Genomic DNA, 22,404 nt, shown 5'->3' with positions numbered 1-22,404 from the left:
AGGATCCTCATATCCCCCCATAGGACTTACCGTCCTCCATTCCTCTTGTAGTTGTCTGGGACGTAATGAGGCTGCAGATAAGAAAAGGAAGAGGTAAGCATATTGTAGAAGCTGGGAAAGCTAGCTCTCCTCTGGGGCCACTCAGGATAAGGAACATAGTAGGGCAGTAGACAACTTGGGTGACTTTGTTTTAAGATGAGAAATCTAGTACTTCTATTAATATGCAGGCCACAATGATTATCAGCATTTTGTGCTCCCAGGATGTCAATGGGAGGGATAAGTGCACGATTTTCTCTACTCCATTTCACCTTTTAAATACAGTCATATGTTACTTAATAATGGGGATATGTTCTGAGAAGTATGTCGTCAGGTGATTTGATTGTTATGTAAACATCATAAAGTGTCCTTACACAAACCTAGATAGTATAGCCTACTATACACCTAAGCTATTTAGTATAGCCTATTGCTCCTGGGCTACGAGCCTATATATACAGCACAGTACTATACTGAATACTATAGGTAGTTGTAATACAATGTTAAGTATTGTGTACCTAAACACAGAAAAGGTAATACATTGCAGTATGTTACGACAGCTATGACATCACTAGATGACAGGACAGAATTCTTCAGCTCCATTATAATCTTATGGGATCACTGTTGCATACGCAGTCCAATGTTGACTGAAACATGTTACACATGACTGTAGTTAAGGTTGGGGTTTCAAAGCTAATCAGTAAGCTATTGATTGAGCAAGCAAGACCAAATAAGTCTTGATGTGAGGAAAGACCTGGTGGTGGGCAGAGAATGCAAAAGACGGTTTGGAAAATTAAAAAAAAAAAAAATAGGGAAAACAGGAATGTATTGCTTTGTTTTCTGGTTATTTCTTTTTCTTTCCTTTTTTCTTTTTTTTTTTGTGAGATGGAGTCTTGCCCTGTCGCCAGGCTGGAGTGCAGTGGCGTAATCTTGGCTCACTGCAATCTCTGCCTCTGGGTTCAAGCAACTCTTCTGCCTCAGTCTCCCGAGTAACTGGGATTACAGGCGTGCACCACCATGCCTGGCTAATTTTTGTATTTTTAGTAGAGATGAGGTTTCACCATGTCAGCCAGGCCGGTCTCAATCTCCTGACTTTGTGATCCACCTGCTTTGGCCTCCCAAAGTTCTGGGATTACAGGCGTGAGCCACCGTGCCCGGCTCTGGTTAGATTATTTCTAGGGATTCCAGGGTGACAGCTATGAATTTTGACAGGCCCACTAAAAGAAGACTCAAAATGAGGAGCTCAGCCAGGGTTTTATTAAAGCAGATGAATGGATAAGCAAAATCTTTATGGAATGATGAATGACAAAACATATAACTGGCACACGGTTCTCAACAATTTGAAAGAAAAAATATACAGGAAAAAGTTTGAAAATGAAAATGTTAAAAATGGTTATTTTCTGGATAGTGGAGTATATACATAACTTTTTTCCTCTTAATGCTTCTATACTTAATTTTTTTTTTTTTTGAGACAGGGTCTCTGTCACTCAGACTGGAGTGCAGTGGCACAATCGGCTTACTGTAACCTCAAACTCCTGGGCTCAAGTGATCCTCCTGCCTTGGTCTCCCAAAGTGCTGAGATTACACACGAGTCACCATGATGTTTACACAATAAACATCACTACCACAAATTTTATTTGTTTTGTTATTGTTTTGAGATGGAGTCTCGCTCTGTCACCCAAGTTGGAGTGCAACGGCGTGATCTCTGCTCACTGCAACCTCCGCCTTCCAGGTTCAAGCGATTCTCCTGCCTCAGCCTCCTGAATAGCTGGGATTACAGGCGCACGCCACCACACCTGGCTAATTTTTGTATTTTTAGTAGAGACAGGGTTTCACCATGTTCACAAATTTTACATAATGATCATGTCTTCCATTTTTAATGCGGGCATAAAAAGAAAAAGCCCTGAATTATTTTCTGTGAAGGTTCTTCTTTTATAGGTGTGTTCTCAATGAGAGGAAAAAAAGGCGTTTTTCAGGGTTCTTGTTTCTTAAAATTATGGGTGTGAAAGACAAAACAAAACAAAAACCTACAGATGTGGGACTCGACAGCAAAGATTAAACAGACGAAAGAGAAAAGAGGAAAGGTATAACACTATAATCAACAATTTTCTGAGATACAGTCTATGTGAGGAAATGTACTTATGCTGTTCAAATGTCCCAAATAGAGACAGAGATTTTCAGAGCTTGGGATGGAATCTGGATGAAGAAGCAGAGAGCTACATGAAGATTTTCGCTTAGTGAATTTCATGCATGAACCAGATTGTCCTAACATGTAGTGTTAAGAAAGGAAGGAGACTCACCGAGAAATCTTTTTTGGGAGTGAGCTTCTTGGGGAAGTGATCAAAAGCATAGGGTTTGGTGCAGACAGGATAGCGGTTCCGGTGGATCTTGTAAAACAGGTGTGCTGACTTGTCAAGCCGATAATCACAGATGTACACATCTTGCTCCTTCACTCCTTTGGGTCTCCCTATGGGTCCAACCAGTGTTAAGAAATCCTATTTCCCCATTTCTCCCCCTGAGCTGCCCAAAGACCCCATACACACCAATGGGAGAGCAGCTAGATCCTTAAAACCCTACATGGTAGCTAAAGAGGTAGGACAACTAAGCATTTGGTAGTTGTTGGACAAAGAGTTCTCAGACACTAGTGTCAACAAAAGATAAAGTAAATATACAGCAGAATGGATGGAAATAAACCAAAAATGTAAACTGAGTACCGCAGGGATGTGTGAGGGAGTATTTTCAGGGAAAAACAGAGCAGGTTATGGGGGAGTTACAAGAAAAGAATAGAGGTATAAATTTGAGGGAAGCACATTTGTAAATGAACGCTTTTTAACTGAGACAAGGAGGACTCATCAGCATCACAGAACTGCAAGCAGTCTGTCAATTTTGGAATGGAATACATATTCTTTTAGACTATTTTGCTATGATTCTGAGAGAACAGTCTAGGCAACTGAACTCTGCTAATAATGACAAATAACATATATTGAGCTTTTACTCTAAACCATAAACTAGGCTGAGTGCTTTTGTAGATTATTTTATATAATCTTTTAAGAACTCTTTAAAATAGATAATAATCCTTATTTTCAATGGGAAATTGATACTTAGATTAAGTAAATTCCCCAAGGGAACATAGATAAAATGTGGTGGAGCTGGAATTTGAAATTAGAACACAGTATTAAGAAAATTAACTAAATTTAATAAAAAAGAATAAACGTTTATTGAGTACAAAGCACCAGGTAAAAGAAAGGAAAAATATAGTATAGCTCTCTAAAGTTTCATAGCTAAGCTTGGAGAATCTTTCATCATATACAGACAACAAGAATGGGGTGGGCAATGAACAGGAGACATGAGGTCATTGAGGTCATTTTTTTTTTTTTTTTTTAGGCAGGGTCTCATTCTGTTGCACAGGTTGGAGTGCAGTGGTGCAATCCTGGCTCACTGCAACCTCTGCCTCCCAGGCTTAGCAATTCTCGCAGAAGCTGGGACTACAGGCCCACAGTGCCATGCCTGGCTATAGAGGCAGAGTTTTGCCATGTTGGCCAGGCTGGTTTGATTAAGCAATCTGCCTGCCTCAGCCTTCCACACTGCTGGGATTACTGGCGTGAGCCACTGTACTTGGCCGAGGTCATTTTTTTTTTTTTTTAAAGATTTTTTTTTTATTTCTACTGGGGAGGGAGGAGGATAAATAGAACTGTTTTCCAATTTGCTCTCCACTGTATACACACATACCCACACACATACATAAACATACATACACCAAAAATACCCCAAACAAAAAACAAAAAAACCAGGAATCAAAAAAACAAAACACCCTCAAACTGCACCAATACTTCATATTTTGACCAAAAAAATATCCTGGGAGGAAGTGCAAAATGCAAAATCAAATGACTGAAAAATGCTGAACAAACAGCATTATTAATATACAAAATATTTATATTACTGAACTAGTAACAGGTGATGTTCTCTGTGTCTGTAAAACTTTGGAACCACATAGCTGATTTGTTAAATCTAGTCCATGCCAGCTTCCAAAAACCAAACTTTTAGTTAGCTTCATTCTTTGATGCCTCATCAAAATTTTCTACAAGATCTGGAACATCATCATCCTCCTCATCAATGTCTTCTGGTTTTGGTGCTTTACTGTCCAAGACTTGCTGTGGGAACTGTTCAGCTAACTTCCTAAGGCTTGTTAAACTGTCAGCACCAAGCTGACTTAATATTCCAGGAAACATTTCTGTGATTGGTTTGGCTTCTGCATGACCAGTAATTGCAAAGGTGTTAGCAGAAAGGGAAGCTTGGACTTTGGGATTGTTGAAATGAATAACTGTCCCATCATCTTTAATCATGTTCACCTCTTCAATACCAGCTATATTATTCACAGCCAGTTTTTTTAGAGAACTCTGAAGCTTTTTGTCATCAGCTGTAGCTGTTCTGTATACCACCTTCTTCTTTCTGCGAGCTGTACCCTTGCCCCCTATCCGGACCTGAGCCTGAAGTTTGGTTAACTTTTCTTGATTCATGCTGTTGGTAAATCTGAAGCAGGGAGGGTCCTCCAATACCAGCACGCGGCAACAGCAAGATGGCTGCCTCCCCGAGGTCATTTTTTAACTAGCCCAGATCACTTACCTTTACAATACGTATAAAGGTCCAACACACAGCAGGTCCCCACTACAGCCTCCAAAGGAATGATCTCATACAGTGGCACCCGAAATAGTTCATTATGATAGAACCGACGGGATGGAGAGTGGTGTGTTTCATGGGGACGGAAATAATGATGACCAAAGGCAAACCGTTCCTCTCTAAAAAAGGAAAAGTGAGAAGGGAGAGGTTTAACTGATTAGCAAGATCCTAGTGAACATTCAGCTCCGCTGGTACAGCATGGCTGGAAGAAAAGGACAGGACCTCAGCACATACTTTTCATTCTTCCAAAGTTTCTCAATGCGAAAGATGTCAAGTTTATCTCGGTTAATGTGAGATAACAGTCGATAGGACTGACGGACCGGGTGGCCATCAGGGGTGCGCCGACTATCCCTCATCAGATAAACACAGTCACCTAGGAAGACCCAGAACACAGAAGAAACATAAAATGATTCTTGTATGAATTCTGTTAGGCATCTATTTGACTCAGGATCTACATAGAACTCATAATCGGAAACAGTATAAATACAGAGAGCTAAAAGCAGCAGTGTTAAGTGATGATAATCAATTCTAGACTACGACAATAATATAAGGTAGGCATTCTATTTCTTGAGCTTCCTATGTGTTTTTTGAGTCTTAAAATTAGCTTTATAACATGTCTATCATTTCAAATTAGTATTATTTGATGGAGAGGTGATGCATGTAAGCACAAGGACTGCAGATATAAAAACTTACATTTTATTGCTATTCAAGGCTGTACGGAGACAATGACTATGAAGGAGACAGTAGAGACTTCCTACTATACAGAAAGGTCACCTCTGACAAGTAGGGTTAGCTCCTGTAATACATACCCTGACGAAGCAGCAAGTCATCTCGGAGCAAACAGATGAAGTAGACACAGCCAGGTTGGGCATAGTGGGGCCGAGGGATCATGGGAACCTCCTGATAGGAGCAGAAAGCCAATGTATAAGGGCTGGAATTACTACATTCAGCCTACTTATTTCTCTTCAGGAGAGAAAAAGAACTAAAACCTAGAATTCTCAATCAATCAAAACTTACTGTTTAGTCATTTCAATATATCACAGATATACAAAAAAGATGAAAGCAACTACAGTTGTTAAACCTGGAAAAGCGAAGGTAGAGGACAAAAGTGATAGGCTAAGTATCTCAATCTATGTTTTATGAAGCACTAATTGTGTAGTTGCTCTATGTAATCTAGGGGCCATATGAAAATGTGTTAAGGGAGACTAATTATTACAATGATTGGGTAATACTACTGGTATTTAATGCCCAGGGTCCAAGGAAGCCAAACATTCTGAAATGCATCCATCACAATAAGAACTATGCACCTAAACATGACAACAGCAACACTGTTAAGAAATACTGCCTAAATCTCTTCTTTTTAAAAATTGACTTGCCCAAAATCACACATATAAAGATAGCAGAGCCAAGCCAAGAACCCACTTAATGACTTAGGCAAGCCACCCACCCTCTCTCCTATGAAGTGAGCCTAACTCTAACGTTTGCTGATTCTGAGTCCAGTGTTCTTCTCACTTAAACCACTGTCTAACATAAATGACGTTAAGAATACCAAGTTCTGGATTCTATAAGCTATTCCTTTCATGGACATCTGATAGTGTTTATAAAAACCTCAGTTTTGTTTCTGTTTTTTTTTTTGAAACGGAGTCTTGCTCTGTCGCCAGGTTGGGGTACAGTGGTGCAATCTTGGCTCAATGCAACTTCTGCCTCCAGATTCAAGTGATTCTCCTGCTTCAGCCCCCCGAGTAGCTGGGACTACAGGCACGCAACACCACACCCAGCTAATTTTTGTATTTTTAGTAGAGATGGGGTTTCACCATGTTGGCCAGGATGGTCTTTTTTTTTTTTTTTTTTTGAGACTGAGTCTCACTCTGTCACCCAGGCTAGAGTGCAGTGGCATGATCTTGGCTCACTGCAACCTCTGCCGCCCAGGTTCAAGTGATTCTCCTGCCTCAGACTCCCAAATAGCTGGGATTACAGGCACCTGCCACTGCACCCGGCTAATTTTTTTTGTAGTTTTAGTAGAGACGGGGTTTCAAGACAGGGTCTTGAACTCCTGACCTCATGATCCACTGGCGTCGGCCTCTCAAAGTGCTGGGATTGCAGCCATGAGCCACTGCGCCCGGCCGAGGATGGTCTTGATCTCTTGACCTTGTGATCTGCCTGCCTCGGCCTCCCAAAATGCTGGGATTATAGGCCTAAGCCATCACGCCCAGCCTTTTTCTTTTTTTTTTTTTGAGACAGAGTCTTGCTCTGTTGCCTAGGCTAGAGCGCAGTGGTGTGATCTCAGCTCACTGCAACCTCCATCTCCCAGGTTCAAGTGATTCTTCTGCCTCAGACTCCTGAGTAGCTGGGATTACAGGCACACACCGCCACCGTGCCCAGCTAAGTTTTGAATTTTTAGTAGAGATGGGGTTTCACCACCTTGGCCAGGCTGGTCTCGAACTCCTGACCTCATGATCCACCCCGCCCGGCCTGTTTTTTTGTTTTTTTTTTTTTAAGAGATGGAGTCTTGCTCTGTCGCCCAGGCTGGAGTGCACTGGCGTGATCTCGACTCACTGCAACACCTGCCTCCAGGTTTCTAGCAATTCTTTTGCCTCAGTCGCCCAAGTACCTGAGACTACAGGCGCATGCCACCACGCCTGGCTAATTTTTTTTTTGTATTTTAGTAGAGACGGGGTTTCACCGTGTTGCCCAGGCTGGTCTCGAACTCCTGAGCTCAGGCAATCCATCCACCTTAGCCTCCCAGTGTGCTAGGATTACAGGCATGAGTGACCGCGCCCGGCCAAAAACCTTAGTTTTATCTAGTGCCATTCCTTCCACAGATTTCTAAGTATTTTATTTTCCCTTTGATCATACTCCTGAAATAGGGAAGAACAGAATTATGACCCTTATTGTAAAGTTTAAGAAGCCAAGGCCCAGAGAGGTTGAACAACTAATTAAAGGAAATTCTGCAAAGCAGGAGCAGGACAGGTAAGATACCATGTGATACCTCTCCTACTTATAGATCAGAGTTTTATGAGGGGCAGCTTACCCTGTCCACAGGCCTTGGGTCACACTGCTCACAAAGGTAGTGCTCCACATCTGAGTTCACTCCCATACAATCACAGTGCTGCCATACCTGCAGAAAAACATACAGTTTGGGGGAACATGGAGGCTATGACTTACTGAGAGTGTCCTGGGAGCCCAGAATAAAAAATTAGCAATAGGTCAGGGTAAAGTAAAAGAGGAACTAAGTGATAACTGGGCGAATGAGATATTGGAGATAAATGATAAAATAGGAGGAAAACAGAATAATGACTTTTCTGAGCAAAAGTATACAGATTGACTCATAATCTGTAGATCCGGGCAAATAAAATGGGGAGATGGAGAGAGAATAGGAAAACAAATGGATAGACTACTAAACTATTACTAAGTAATTTAAGTAAATGCTATGGCTATTCTGAAAGGCTTTACAGGTACAAAATGTTTTTATTTACCCCTGTCTAACTTTATCCTCCCAACAATCCTATGTGTTACTTACAGCCACTTTACACATAAAGTTATGTGTTCACATATGTTAGTGGGGACACTAGGGCTCAAATTCAGGCTTTGACTCCTTCATCAGGAGCCCTACCTGTATTAACATATTTCACTCTCTCAGAGGATTCATACTAATAGAGTATACTATCACTAATGATTCAAAAGGCAAAGCACTATATAAAATACTGTCATTCTCCTTGATCCAGATTATGTGAGAAGTGTACAGTGAAAAGTGGGCAGAAAAAAGGAAAGAGCCAGGCATGGTGGCTCACGCCTGTAATCCCAACACTTTGGGAGGCTGAGGTGGGCAGATCACTTGAGCTCAGCAGTTCAAGACCAGCCTGGGCAACATGGTGAAACCCCATTTCTACAAAAAAAAATTAGCTGGGCATGGTGGTGCATGCCTGTAATCCCAGCTACTCGAGAGGCTGAGGTGGGAGGACTGCTTGAGCCTGGGAGGCAGAGGTGCAGTGAGCTGAGATCATGCCACTGCACTCCAGTGTGGGCGACACAGCAAGATCCTATCTTATAAACAAAACAAAAAAACAAGAAGAGAGGAGAGAAGGAAAGAAAAAGAAGGGAAGGATAAAGTGAAAGAAAGAGAGATAAGAGGAGAAAGGCAATATGGTAAACACAGAAACCTAACAGAAACCAAGGCTAAGTTACAGTTCATAAAAAGCCTTTCAAGCCAATCCAAAAGAGGCATGGGCTTCTTCTTTGAATATGGTCACCATGCTCATCAGGACCAAGCTTCTGCTTCATTTCCTGACCCTCACCATGCACTTGTCACACTGGATCATGAGACCTTCATCCTTGTAGAGGCCACAGATACAGCGAATAACATCGTCGTCCTTCTCATGCCCATTCTCCTTTTCAGAGACTGAGGTCTCACTGCTGTCTGCCTCACTTGCTGTCTCTCCCACAATCTCATCGATTTGGGCTGATGCCTCATGCCGGGCATTGTAATAGGCCTTTCGTAGACGGCAAACATCTCTCCCAATTGGGGATTTACGCCCATAGTACTTCTGAAGAAAGCAAATAAAGAAATCATGTTTGGTCCTCTCAATTTGGCTTAACGATTTACCTGAAGAGGTAGCATGACTTTCTTTACCCTCCCATTTTGGTTAACAGATTTTCAATAGTATCAAATATACTGCCAGACAGTTGGTAACAACTTAAACTGAACTAAAATAAATTCAAGTTAGAATCTGCAAGTTATTTTTTCTTTTCTTTTTTTTTTTTTTTTGAGACGGAGTCTCGCTCTGTCACCCAGGCTGGAGTGCAGTGGCCGGATCTCAGCTCACTGCAAGCTCCGCCTCCCGGGTTTACACCATTCTCCTGCCTCAGCCTCCTCAGTAGCTGGGACTACAGGTGCCCGCCACCTCGCCCGGCTAGTTTTTTGTATTTTTTTAGTAGAGACGGGGTTTCACCGTGTTAGCCTGGATGGTCTCGATCTCCTGACCTTGTGATCCGCCCGTCTGAGCCTCCCAAAGTGCTGGGATTACAGGCTTGAGCCACCGCGCCCGGCCAAGTTATTTTTTCATTTGCTCAATTGACCTGTCATTCAATTCTGTCACGGGCCTCCTTGTCCACAAGGTCAAATACACAGAGATCATGAAATATGAATTAATGTCACAAGCATAATGTAGTGTAGAAGTTCAACATACACCTTTGTCTTGTGGATATCTGTGACAGATCTACAGGTGTTGAATCTATGTGGAAGGTGGGTTTCAGTAGGAAGAATGTTACAATTTGAGATTGCTCTAATTCTTCTCTCGCTTGTCTATTTTTCTTTCTCATTTCGTCTTTCAACTTCAATTATTCCTTTATCTTTTTTGTTTGTTTGTTTGTTTGTTTTTTTTTTTGAGACGGAGTCTTGCTCTGTCGCCCAAGCTGGAGTGCAGTGGTGCGATCCTGGCTCACTGCAAGCTCCGCCTCCTGGGTTCACGCCATTCTCCTGCCCCAGCCTCCCGAGTAGCTGGGACTACAGGCGCCCGCCACCTTGCCCGGCTCATTTTTTGTATTTTTAGTAGAGACAGGGTTTCACCGTGGTCTCGATCTCCTGACCTTGTGATTCGCCTGCCTCGGCCTCCCAAAGTGCTGGGATTACAGGCGTGAGCCACCGCACCCGGCCAATTATTCCTTTATCTAGTAGGCGCTTTTTTCTTCCAAACACCTCTCCAAGGTATGTCAAAATTACTGAATAATCTCCTCTCTTCTATGCACCATACAATAGTCCATCCTGTCCTTTAAATCAGTTCAAGGCCACTTTCTCTCCAATGAGCTTCAGCTATTCCATAATCTATCACTGTGATACTCCTCAATTCCATCCTCAAGATATATTACTGGCCAGGCGCCGTGGCTCACGCCTGTAATCCCAACACTCTGGGAGGCCAAGGTGGGCAGATCACCTGAGGTCAGGAGTTCAAGACCAGCCTGGCCAACATGCTGAAACCCTGTCTCTACTAAAAATACAAAATTAGCCAGGCATGGTGGCAGGCGCCTGTAATCCCAGCTACTCAGGAGGCTGAAGCAGGAGAATTGCTTGAACCCGGGAGGCAGGCGGAGGTTGCAGTGAGCCGAGATCATGCCATTGCACTCCAGCCTGGGTGACAGAGCAAGACTCTGTCTCATTTAAAAAAAAAAAAAAAAATATATATATATATATATATACACACACACACACACACACACATACATACACATATATATATAAAACATTTACCTACACATATTTCTGAATATTTCACATGTACTTATTTTGAGGAAAGAAACTACAGATATTAGTTAAATGTATTGAAATATCTATATAATGCAGTCATAAAGGTTTAATACTAAATCAGTTTTTTACAAAAATTATTTTTTTGAGGGGGAATGATTTAACCTTCCATTCTAGTCATATCAATGTCTTCATACATAGCCTTCTATAATATTTAGTATACTGTAACACATACCCCAAGGGTACTCAATAAAAATGACTGGCTTTTCCAACCAGAAATATGGCTGATAGAGGAGGATAAAAATCTTAAACTTCTATACGAATTCTCTTCAGAACAAACTTGTGAAATCTGTTTGAAGTCAGTGAAAAATACCTCAGCATTCCGAAAGACTTTGAGCATGTCAGCATCAAAAGCTTCCACTGTCTTATAGTAACCAATGAGGATCTGCTTCTCTATGGTGATAAGATCTAGGGGATCAGAGATCTTCTCATAATAATCAGCATTCCTGGAACACAAAGCCAGGGTGTCAATCTGGCACACTTAGCACTTTTTAAAAACTCAGATGATTCCCACAAATGTGAACCTACTTTTTCTTTGGGGGAAGGTTCAAAAGTGGAGCTGCCAGTGCTTGCCGGGAAGAATCTGCAAAAGAATGTGAGGTTTAGTAGAAAGACTCTACCATACAAGGGAGGCAAGCATCTCCTAACTGGAAGAGGAGAATCCCTCAAATTAAAAGTGAGAGAAAAATCCAAGTCTTTTTTTTTTTTTTTTTTTTTGAGACAGAGTCTCACCCTTGTCACCCAGGCTGGAGTGCAGTGGCGTGATCTTGGCTCACTGCAATCTCTACCTCCTGGGTTTAAGCGATTCTTCTGTCTCAGCCTCCCGAGTAGCTAGGAGTACAGGTGTGTACCCCCACGCCCGGCTAATTTTTTTTTTTTTTTGAGACAGAGTCTTGCTCTGTCGCCCAGGCTGGAGTCCAGTGGCACGATCTGGGCTCACTGAAAGCGCCGCCTCCTGGGTTCACACCATTCTCCTGCCCCAGCCACCCGAGTAGCTGGGACTACAGGCGCCCGCTACCGCACCTGGCTAATTTTTTGTATTTTTAGTAGAGATGGGGTTTCACCGTGTTAGCCAGGATGGTCTTGATCTCCTGACCTCATGATCTGCCCACCTTGGCCTCCCAAAGTGCAGGGATTACAGGTGTGAGCCACCACGCCCGGACAATTTTTGTATTTTTAAAAGAGACAGGGTTTCACCATGTTGGCCAGGCTAGTCTTGAACTCCTGACCCTCAGGTGATCCACTTGCCTCGGCCTCCCAAAGTGCTGGGATTACAGGCGTGAGCCAATGCACCTGACCAAAAATCCAAGTCTTTTTAAGGCCTGTGAAAAATCCACCTTTTCAGATATGTAGGTAAAGGCAGGGAGCAAATGATAGTTCTAAGATTGCCTAGGATATGAAAGATATAGTTGTATCTGCTTGAAAGGTAGCACAATGTTAGTTGGGTAATGAGAAGAACTTCCTATGAAAAATGAGAGATGGGAACTTATTGAGAGTAATCTGCTTAGGGCAAATTACTACTCAATAAATCTTACAATAGCAAAAAGAACATCTTATCTGAAAAGTGTTTTCTAGTTCTCATTAACTGTCCTTAATTAATAGTAATTTGTTTGGCTGGGGATGGGTGCGGTGGCTTACATCTGTAATCCCAGCACTTTGAGAGGTCAAGGCGGGCGGATCATGAGGTCAGGAGATCAAGACCATCCTGGCTAACATGGGGAAACTCCGTCTCTACTAAAAATAAAAAAATTAGCCAGGCGTGGTGGCAGGCACCTGTAGTCCCAGCTACTCAGGAGGCTGAGGCAGGAGAGTCACTTGAACCGGGAGGTGGAGGTTGCAGTGAACAGAGATCACGCCACTGCACTCCAGCCTGGGCAACAGAGCGGGACTCTGTCTTTAAAAAAAAAAGAAAAAGAAAAAGAAAAAGAAAAAGAAAAAAAAAAGAACGCCGAGCGCACTGGCACACGCCTATAATCCCAGCACTTTGGGAGGCCGAGGTGGGCAGATCATGAGGTCAAGAGATTGAGACCATCCTGGCCAACATGGTGAAACCCTGTCTCTACTAAAAATATTAAAAAAAAAAAAAAAGAAAAGAAAAATTAGCTGGTCGTGGTGGCACACGCCTGCAATCCCAGCTACTTGGGAGGCTGAGGCAGGAGAAATGCTTGAACCCAGGAGGCAGAAGTTGCAGTGAGCCAAGATTGCGCCACTGCACTCCAGCCTGGGTGACAGAATGAGACTCTGTCTCAAAAAAAAAAAAAAAATTTGGTGGGGTGTGGTGGCTCACGCCTGTAATCCCAGCACTTTTGGCAGCTGAGGTGGGCAGATAACTTAAGGTCAGGAGGTCGAAAACGGCTTGGCTAACATGTTGAAACCCCATCTCACTACCAAAAATACAAAAATTAGCCAGGCATGGTGGCGCACACCTGAAGTCCCAGCTACTCAGGAGGCTGAGGTGGGAAAATCATCTGAACCCATGAGGTGGAGGATGCGGTCAGCCAAGATTGCACCACTGAACTCCAACCTGGGTGACAGACTGAGACCCTGTCTAACACAATAAAAATAAAGGCCGGGCATGGTGGCTCACATCTGTAATCCCAGCATTTTGGGAGGCCGAGATGGGTGGATCACGAGGTCAAGAGTTCAAGACCAGCCTGGTCAACATGGTGAAACCCTGTCTCCACTAAAAAATACAAAACTTCGCCGGGTGTGGTGGTGTGCACCTGTAGTCCCAGCTGCTCAGAAGGCTGAGGCAGGAGAATTGCTGCAACCCGGGAAGTGGAGGTTGCAGTGAGCCGAGATCATGCCACTGCACTCCAGCCTGGGCCACAGAGCGAGACTTCGTCTCAAAAAAAAACAATAAAATAAAATAATAATAAATACAAAAAGTACTGGCCGGGCACGGTGGCTCACGCCTGTAATCCCAGCACTTTGGGAGGCCGAGGTGGGTGGATCATGAGATCGAGACCATCCTGGCCAACACAGTGAAACCCCGTCTCTACTAAAAATACAAAAAAATTAGCCGGGTGTGGTGGCAGGTGCCTGTAGTCCCAGCTACTCAGGAGGCTAAGGCAGGAGAATGGCATGAACCCGGGAGGCGGAGCTTGCAGTGAGCCCAGATCGCGCCACTGCACTTCAGCCTGAGCAACAGAGTGAGACTCGGTCTTAAAAAAAAAAAAAAAAAAAAAAATTACTATTACTCTGTTGGGTATGGATCCAATTAAATTCCAGATACTGAATAATTTAGTACTGTACTGTGAATATTTTCTGTAATTGATTTTTCCTGTAACAGTTACTCTGTATTATGAAAATGGAATTTATGGTGAGGGGCCACTTCTCATTTGCTACCATACTCCATACTTAATTTCTGGCAATTTCACTAAAGAGTAAAAAAGGCTGTGTTTCATGCTCATAATGCAGTGACATGGTAGATATACTTACTGCAGTTTCATGTTCGGTCAGATGAGCCTACTTGAGAATGCAGGACAGACATGGTGGCTCATGCCTATAATCCCAGAACTTTTTGGTAGGTCGAGGTAGAAGGAGCGCTTGAGGCCAGGAGTTCAAGACCAGCCTGGGCAACACAGCGAGACCTCCATCTCAAAAAAAAAAAAAAAAAAAAAAAAAGAGAATGCAGAGAGTGTGATTTAATTTGGGAATGTAAATGGAATAGGTGCCTCAAAATTCAAAACTTTACATCTTACATCTTAGGGCAGTTTGGTCCCCATTTTCCTCTTTACATCCTTAGGTTAACAAAACTGCAAAAAGCCACTATAAAATCAAAGAGAATCAGGGGACAGAAAAAGAAATTAAAAAGAAAAGAAATGCCCACGAGCTGTGGCTTACACCTGTAATCCCAACACTTTGGGAGGCCTAGACAGAAGGATCACTTGAGCCCAGGAGTCTGAGACTAGCCTGGGCAATACAGCAAGACCCTATCTCTATTTATTAAAAAATAAAAAGAAAAAAGAAAAAAGAACGAATTTGAAGGTGGTTATAGTCACCTTTATAAGAGATGATACCATCACAAATTTCTTTGAAGATCTGGGCTAGGCGGGCTGCCCGAGCCACTTCAATATTTTCCTCTGCAGCTGCCAACCGTCTTGTTCGAACAGATCGAGCTGTCTGCAGGGCAGAGAACTGGGTCATGAAGACATCTGGAAGAATAAAGTGAAAATTAAGTTTCAGGAAACAAGGAGCTCTACATGGCTTTCTCTTTCCCAATGGATTCCCGCCATTTGCTCTACTTTCCCCTGAAGTGATTAAGTAGATTAGTGGGCACAGAGTTCTTTCTATCTTCTGTAATGAGAAATCAGGAAACACTGGAATTTACTGGAGACAAAATGCTGCAAGAGGGACCTTAACTTAGTGCTCAAATGCAACACAGTATAGTAGTTGTAAGTCTGGGCTTCAAAATCAATCTATCAGCATCTGAATTCTGGCATCACTGCTTATCAGCTGTGTGATCTTGGGCAAGTTATTTAACCCATGTGTCAGCTTCTCAAACATAAAATGGGAATAATGGTAGTACTTCCCTCATGAGGAAATAATGCAGGTTAAATGACATAATGCCTTTAATGTGTTTAGCTCAGTACCTGACATGTAAGTATTCTGTAAATGATATCTGTTATTATCAGAAGAAGCAAACTCGTTAGGATATAAGTTCAAAGAATTTATGCCAATCAAATCATCGACAGGATATAAGATTCTGGACAAATTTTTATATCTAGTTAGCATTGAGCATATCCCTCACACATCACACAGAATTCCTTCTATCTTTTCAGGGGAAGAAGGAAAGGATTAAAAAAAAGAGCATGATCTTTTGAACACTGTTTTCAGTTAGAAAGGATGCTTGGATATGCTAGTTCCTCTGCTTTCAGTCTCTTCTGGATAATATCTGAACTCAGGAGTGCTGTTATATTATTCATGCATGAAGGTTAGAAAAAGGAAACCTGGTGGTTTGTGACTACAGTGCTAATCTGAATGTGAGAAAAAAAGGTCTTCAAACTGATAATGACCTGTCCCCCACTGAATCTGAATGTGAGAAATGACCCGTCCCCAGCTGAATCTGAATGTGAGATAAAAAGGTCTTCAAACTGATAATGACCTGTCCACCCACTGATAATTACCCGTCCCCCACCCCAATTTCCCCAGTGGATTTGGTATCACTATTTTTTTTTTTTTTTGAGACGGAGTCTTGCTCTGTCACCCAGGCTGGAGTGCAATGGCCAGATCTCGGCTCACTGCAAGCTCCGCCTCCCGGGTTCACGCCATTCTCCTGCCTCAGTCTCCCAAGTAGCTGGGACTACAGGCACCCGCCACCTCGCCCGGCTAGGTTTTTTTTTTTTGTATTTTTTAGTAGAGACGGGGTTTCACCGTGTTAGCCAGGATGGTCTCTATCTCCTGACCTCGTGATCCGCCCGTCTCGGCCTCCCAAAGTGCTGGGATTACAGGCTTGAGCCACCGCGCCTGGCCTTGGTATCACTATTTACTCTGTCTGCAAGTTATTTTCAAGGTAGGAAGTAACAAAGAGGGCCCACTATCTATCTGATACCTAATGACTATTTCAGACTATAGGTCACGTTTGAAAGGCTGTAGGAGGAGGTTTCTTTCTATTCCCTGAAGAGAGGAAAGTTGAAGAACTGGGGTGGATAGATTACTACTGACTGATGAGTATATATTTGGATCATAACTTTTTTGTTCAATACTAAAAGGAGTTGTTAAATAGATTATCTGCTGGAAAGCAACTAAAATAAATTAACAGAAATGTTTCAGCGGGGTGTGGTGGTTTACGTCTGTAATCCCAGCACTCTGGGAGGCTGAGGCAGGTGAATCACCTGAGGTCAGGAGTTTGGAGACCAGCCTGGCCAACATGGTGAAACCCCCTCTCTACTAAAAATACAAAAATTAGCCGAGCACCTGTAATCCCAGCTACTCGGGAGGCTGAGGCAGCATAATTGCTTGAATCCAGGAGGAAGAGGTTGCAGTGAGCTGAGATCGTGCCACTGCACTCCAGTCTAGGCAACAAGAGTGAAACTCTGTCTCAAAAAATAAAGAAAGAAAAATGTTTCAAATGCCTTACCAGACTTGATATTCCCATCATCTCGGCAGATCCCATTCCAACGGGTATATAATGATGCTGAGTGAATATTATCACTGGTGTGCTTTACTTCCTCCTGTTTTTGATGAATCTTCTCCCAGTTTCGGACCAAGAATACATGATGCTTTAATACAAAGTTCCTGCAAGGAAGGAAAAAAATCTTCCTTTATTCATTAATTAAATAAGCATTTATTACATGTCTACTCTGTGGAAGTCATTGTTAGATGATATACGTGAACTGAACTGTTGTAAAGATAATTATATGGGCAAAGCATTATTCAATTTTGTATCTTGACTTTTTTTACATTACGTAAAACATGTAATATTTACATACATCTGGCAAGCAACAATTAAAGGTTGCAAAAATGCTGGCAAGTGAAACAGCCTGACCAGAAGGCAGAGATTTATTTGTACAAATTCTAAATATAGTTGTCAAGATGAAGTAGGGTCTTAGGATCAGCTATAACAAGGAGAACTGGACTGGCAAATAAAGGCAAAGATATGTAACATGGATAGGCACTGGGCTTAGGTGCAGTGCTGCCATATGGTTCCCTAAACTTACTATTTTTTTTTTGAGTTGAAGTCTCCCTCTGTCACACAGGCTGGATTGCAGTGGCGTGATTTCGGCTCACTGCAACCTCCGCTTCCTGGGTTCAAGCGATTCTCTTGTCTCAGTCTCCTGAGTAGCTGGGGTTATAGGCGCCTGCCACCACGCCCAGCTAATTTTTGTATTTTTAGTAGAGATAGGGTTTCCCCATGTTGGCCAGGCTGGTCTTGAACTCCTGACATCAGGTGATCCGCCCACCTTGGCCTCCCAAAGTGCTGGGATTACAGTGGTGGCGTGAGCCACCGTGCCTGGCCCTGGTTTCCTAAACTTAAATGAGTTATGTGTATCTTGACTGATCCTATACAATTTTGATGATTCCATTATTCAATTTCCACAATAGGACATATGTAAATAGATGTGATCTTGGATAAATCTCAAGGTATGTGTCTCACTTCTCACTTAAATGGAGATCAGACTAATTTTCTAGTTCCTGCACATTGGAATCCCCTGGGAGACTTTATAAAGTCTGATAAACTACTGATATAAACTACTGATACCTGGGTTCCACCTCTGCAAATTCGGATTTAAGTGGTCTAGGGTGTGGCCTGGGCCGTGGGAGTTTTTCAAAGCTGCCTATGTTAATAGGCAGCCAAAGTAGAGAACCACTGGACTGGTTTTTCCGAAATTTAAAATTTCTATGACTCAAAGGGAAATAGAATGAAAGGGGCTAAAATTACACAATGGTTATAAATAAGGATAAACTTTCAACAAATAGGACATACTCACTTGTTTGCTTCCAAAAGGGACAATTCTTATCTGAATACAGGGAACAGCAGAAATTACCACCAAAGATCCTTTCTATTGCTCTGTTAACATGTCAACAAAGCAGGTATTCTGTTTTATTTTTTATTTTTTTGAGACGGAGTTTCGCTCATGTTGCCCAGGCTAGAGCGTAATGGCGCGATCTCAGTTCACCGCAACCTCCGCCTCCCGGGTTCGAGCAATTCTCCTGACTTAGCCTCCTGAGTAGCTGAGATTACAGGCATGCACCACCATGCCTGGCTAATTTTTAGTAGAGACGGGGTTTCTCCATGTTGGTCAGGCTGGTCTCAAACTCCCAAACTCAGGTGATCCGCCTGCCTTGGCCTCCCAAAGTGGTGGGATTACAGGCATGAGCCACTGCGCCCAGCCAAAGCAGGTATTCTTAATTTTTTCTCTACCACGAATTCCTTTGACAGTCTGATGAAGCCTATGGAACGATTCTTTGAACAATTATTTTTAAATTACTTCAAAAAATTTAAATTATTTAAAAATTTTGGGCCAGGCATGGTGGCTCATGCCTGTAATCCTAGGACTTTGGGAGGCCGAGGTAGGTGGATCAACTGAAGTCAGGAGTTCGAGGCCAGTCTGGCCAATATGGTGAAACCCCATTTCTATTAAAAGTACAAAAACTAGCTGGGTGTGGTGGAGTGCACCTGTAATCCCAGCTACTCAGGAGGCTAAGGCAGGAGAATCGCTTGAACCCGGGAGTTGGAGGGTGCAGTGAGCCGAGATCATGCCATTGCACTGCAAAGGCACATTGCAGAGCAAGACTCTGTCTAAAAAGAAAAAAAAAAAAAAAAGCAAGGTCTTTCCATGTTGCCCAAGATGGTCTTGAATTCCTGGGCTCAAGTAATTTTCCTGCCTCAGCCTCCTGAGTAGAGGGGTCTACAGGGATATGTGGAAATGTTATTTCATTTAGAAATTAGGGAACATAAGATGGTCTGGTGTGTTGGCTCATATCTGTAATCCCGGTGCCTTGGGAGGTCAGTGCAGGAGGATAGCTTGAGCCCAGTAGTTTAGGACCAACCTGGGCAACACAGTGAGACTTTGTCTCTACAAAAAATTAAAAATAAAAAAAAAATTAGCCAGGTGTGGTGGCAGGTGCCTGCAGCCCCAGCTACTTGGAAGGATGAGGCAGGGGGATCACCTAAGCCCAGGAATTGGAGGCTGCATTAAACCATGATTGCAGTGAGCCAGGCCTCTGCATTCCACCCTGGGCGACAGTGTGAGAACCCCGCACTACAAAAAAAAAAAAAAGGAAATTAGGTGAGATAAGAATGTATTTCCGGCCAGGTGCGGTGGCTCAAGCCTGTAATCCCAGCACTTTAGGAGGCCGAGATGGGCGGATCACGAGGTCAGGAGATCGAGACCATCCTGGCTAACACGGTGAAACCCCGTCTCTACTAAAAAATACAAAAAACTAGCCGGGCGAGGTGGCGGGCGCCTGTAGTCCCAGCTACCCGGGAGGCTGAGGCAGGAGAATGGCGTAAACCCGGGAGGCGGAGCTTGCAGTGAGCTGAGATCTGGCCACTGCACTCCAGCCTGGGCGACAGAGCGAGACTCCGTCTCAAAAAAAAAAAAAAAAAAAAAAAAAAGAATGTATTTCCTCGGTCAGGCACGGTGGCTCATGCCTGAAATCGCAGCACTTTGGGAGGCCAAGGCAGGTGGATCACAAGGTCAGATCGAGACCATCCTGGCTAACACAGTGAAACCCCATCTCTACTAAAAAAATACAAAAAAAAAAAAAAAAAAAATTAGCCAGGCGTGATGGCAGGTGCCTGTAGTCCCAGCTACTCAGGAGCCTGAGGTAGGAGAATGGCATGAACCCGGGAGGTGGAGCCTGCAGTGAGCCAAGATTGCACCACTGCACTCCAGCCTGGGCAACACAGCGAGACTCCGTCTCAAAAAAAAGAATGTATTTCCTCCATCCAAGTTCACAGATCCCCTGAACCCTTTGGCTTAAGACAAAAGAAAGTGGATCAACAATATAGAAGTTTCATAATTTTTTACACAGATAAGCAATCATATAACTTAAAGGGAACATGGATAAGAGTATTTCCTTTTTACCTTTCACGATTGGACATGGGCTTCATCTGTAATTGGGGGGTCAATCTAGTTGGGGTATTGATATTTTCATTGGGTTCCTCAGAGAGATGGCCTCTCTGAAAAAGAGATGGATCAGATTAGAGATTTAAAAAAATATCAGTCAGAAATAATCTCCAAGAATATTAAAACCACTCTTAAGATGCCACCCTCTGGTAATTCCCTTATTCCAGCAATTGCCTCTAAGCATTTCATAAATAGCTTTTGGGGGAAGTCATTAGATAATTATTCACCCGTTTCTTCAGCTTGTGCTTAGACTTTCTCTTCTCTTTTGACCGTCCAGATTTTTTGTGTGTGGCCATGGGCTGGCTGTTTTTGCTGCTGCTGAGTCCATTCACACGCTGACTCTTGCCTCCGATGATTCCTCGACATTTCTCAAATCCACACTTACAAAGTTGCTTTGAAGAGAGAGAATAATTTTTTTATTTTTATTTTTTTGAGACACGGTCTTTCCTGTCATTCAGGCTGAAGTACAGTAGTACAATCATGGCTCACTGCAGTCTCAACCTCCTGGGCTCAACTGATCCTCCTATCTCAGCCTCTCCAGTAGCTGACATTACAGGTGCATGCCACTATGCCAGGCTAATTTTTGTATTTTGTGTAGAGACAGGGTTTCGCCATGTTGAGCAGGTTGGTCTCGAACTCCAGGGCTCAAGCAGCTCTCCCACCTTGGCCTCCCAAAGTGCTGGGATTACAGGTGTGAGCCACTGTGACCAACTGAGAATAATTTTTTTTTTTAGCTTGCAGTTTCATTTACTAGCTTAAAAAGTATGTCTGAGCATTTGGACACACATTAAGTATAAATCAAGAAATCTGCATATATGGGAAAACAACTGATTGAGAGTATAAATAGAAATGGGTTTCCACTGGAATAGAAAGGATGGATTAAATTTTAGGAAAACTTCTTCCCCAGAAAAGTTAACAACTGAGTGGAGACCAAAAACAACAGGGCAATCTCTTTCTTCAAAGTAATTGGGCACTATGTATCCGAGACAGGTGGTGTACAGAGTGAAAAACTGTCCTCTCCTATATACTTCTTTAAAACAAATTTTTAAAACAGCCAGGTGTTGTGGCTCACGCCTGTAATCCCAGCACTTTGGGAGGCCAAGGTGGGCGGATCACGAGGTCAGGAGATCGAGACTATTCTGGCTAACACAGTGAAATCCCACCTCTACTAAAAAAATACAAAAAATTAGCCGGGCATGGTGGCAGGTGCCTATAGTCTCAGCTACTTTTGGGAGGCTGAGGCAGGAGAATGGAGTGAACCTGGGAGGCAGAGCTTGCAGCAAGCCGAGATCACACCACTGCACTCCAGCCTGGGCGACAGAGCGAGACTGTCTCAAAAAAAAATTAATTAAAAACACCAAACATGAAATGCTTCAGTAATCTGTTTGTCATCCTTGCATAGGGGCCATGCTAATCTTCTTCGTATCTTTCCAATTTTAGTATATATGCTGTCAAAGCAAGCACTTAATTAAAAAATTTGGCTGGGCATGGTGGCTCAGGTCTGTAATCCCAGCACTGTGGGAGGCTGAGGTGGGAGAATCGCTTGAGTCCAGGAGTTTGTGACCAGCCTGGACAAAAGAAGGAGACACCATCTCTACAAAAAATTAAAAAAAAAAAAAATTAGCAAGGCACAATGGTGCACGCCTGTGGTCCCAGGTACTCAGAAGGGTATGGTGGGAAGACTGCTTAAGCCCAGGAGATAAAGGCTGTGGTGAGCCATGATCACATCACTGCATTCTAGTGTGGGCCACAGAACAAGATCCTGTCTTAATAACAAAAAATTTTAACCATTTTAGAGAAGGGGTCCCGTTCTGTGGC

General features: G+C 43.0%; 1 protein-coding gene, 1 non-coding gene and 1 pseudogene across 6 annotated transcripts in view; all 3 read right to left on the bottom strand.

Moving 5' to 3' along the window:
* LOC105498260 (ASH1 like histone lysine methyltransferase) overlaps positions 1-22,404 on the bottom strand; it is a 232,084-nt gene that overhangs the window by 4,333 nt on the left and 205,347 nt on the right. For all 5 annotated transcript variants that reach the window (XM_071083894.1, XM_071083898.1, XM_071083903.1 and 2 more), the window contains 13 exons: positions 20,814-20,978; positions 20,545-20,639; positions 17,091-17,248; positions 15,013-15,165; positions 11,537-11,591; positions 11,322-11,454; positions 9,006-9,254; positions 7,742-7,828; positions 5,520-5,610; positions 4,945-5,083; positions 4,657-4,829; positions 2,334-2,500; positions 31-71 (listed from right to left, as the gene is read on the bottom strand). In XM_071083894.1, the coding sequence (XP_070939995.1) occupies positions 31-71; positions 2,334-2,500; positions 4,657-4,829; positions 4,945-5,083; positions 5,520-5,610; positions 7,742-7,828; positions 9,006-9,254; positions 11,322-11,454; positions 11,537-11,591; positions 15,013-15,165; positions 17,091-17,248; positions 20,545-20,639; positions 20,814-20,978 (1,706 nt within the window). The remainder of the gene's footprint in view (positions 1-30; positions 72-2,333; positions 2,501-4,656; positions 4,830-4,944; positions 5,084-5,519; positions 5,611-7,741; positions 7,829-9,005; positions 9,255-11,321; positions 11,455-11,536; positions 11,592-15,012; positions 15,166-17,090; positions 17,249-20,544; positions 20,640-20,813; positions 20,979-22,404) is intronic.
* LOC105498023 (transcription factor BTF3 homolog 4 pseudogene) lies at positions 2,442-4,650 on the bottom strand (annotated as a pseudogene).
* LOC112425381 (U6 spliceosomal RNA) lies at positions 21,944-22,050 on the bottom strand. Its single transcript, XR_003016427.2, has one exon. It is a non-coding gene; the product is annotated as a U6 spliceosomal RNA (small nuclear RNA).

Source organism: Macaca nemestrina, chromosome 1, assembly GCF_043159975.1.
Source record: "Macaca nemestrina isolate mMacNem1 chromosome 1, mMacNem.hap1, whole genome shotgun sequence".
Taxonomy (NCBI): domain Eukaryota; kingdom Metazoa; phylum Chordata; class Mammalia; order Primates; family Cercopithecidae; genus Macaca; species Macaca nemestrina.
Note: the sequence above shows the minus strand (reverse complement) of the source record. Positions and strands in the feature narration are given on the sequence as shown.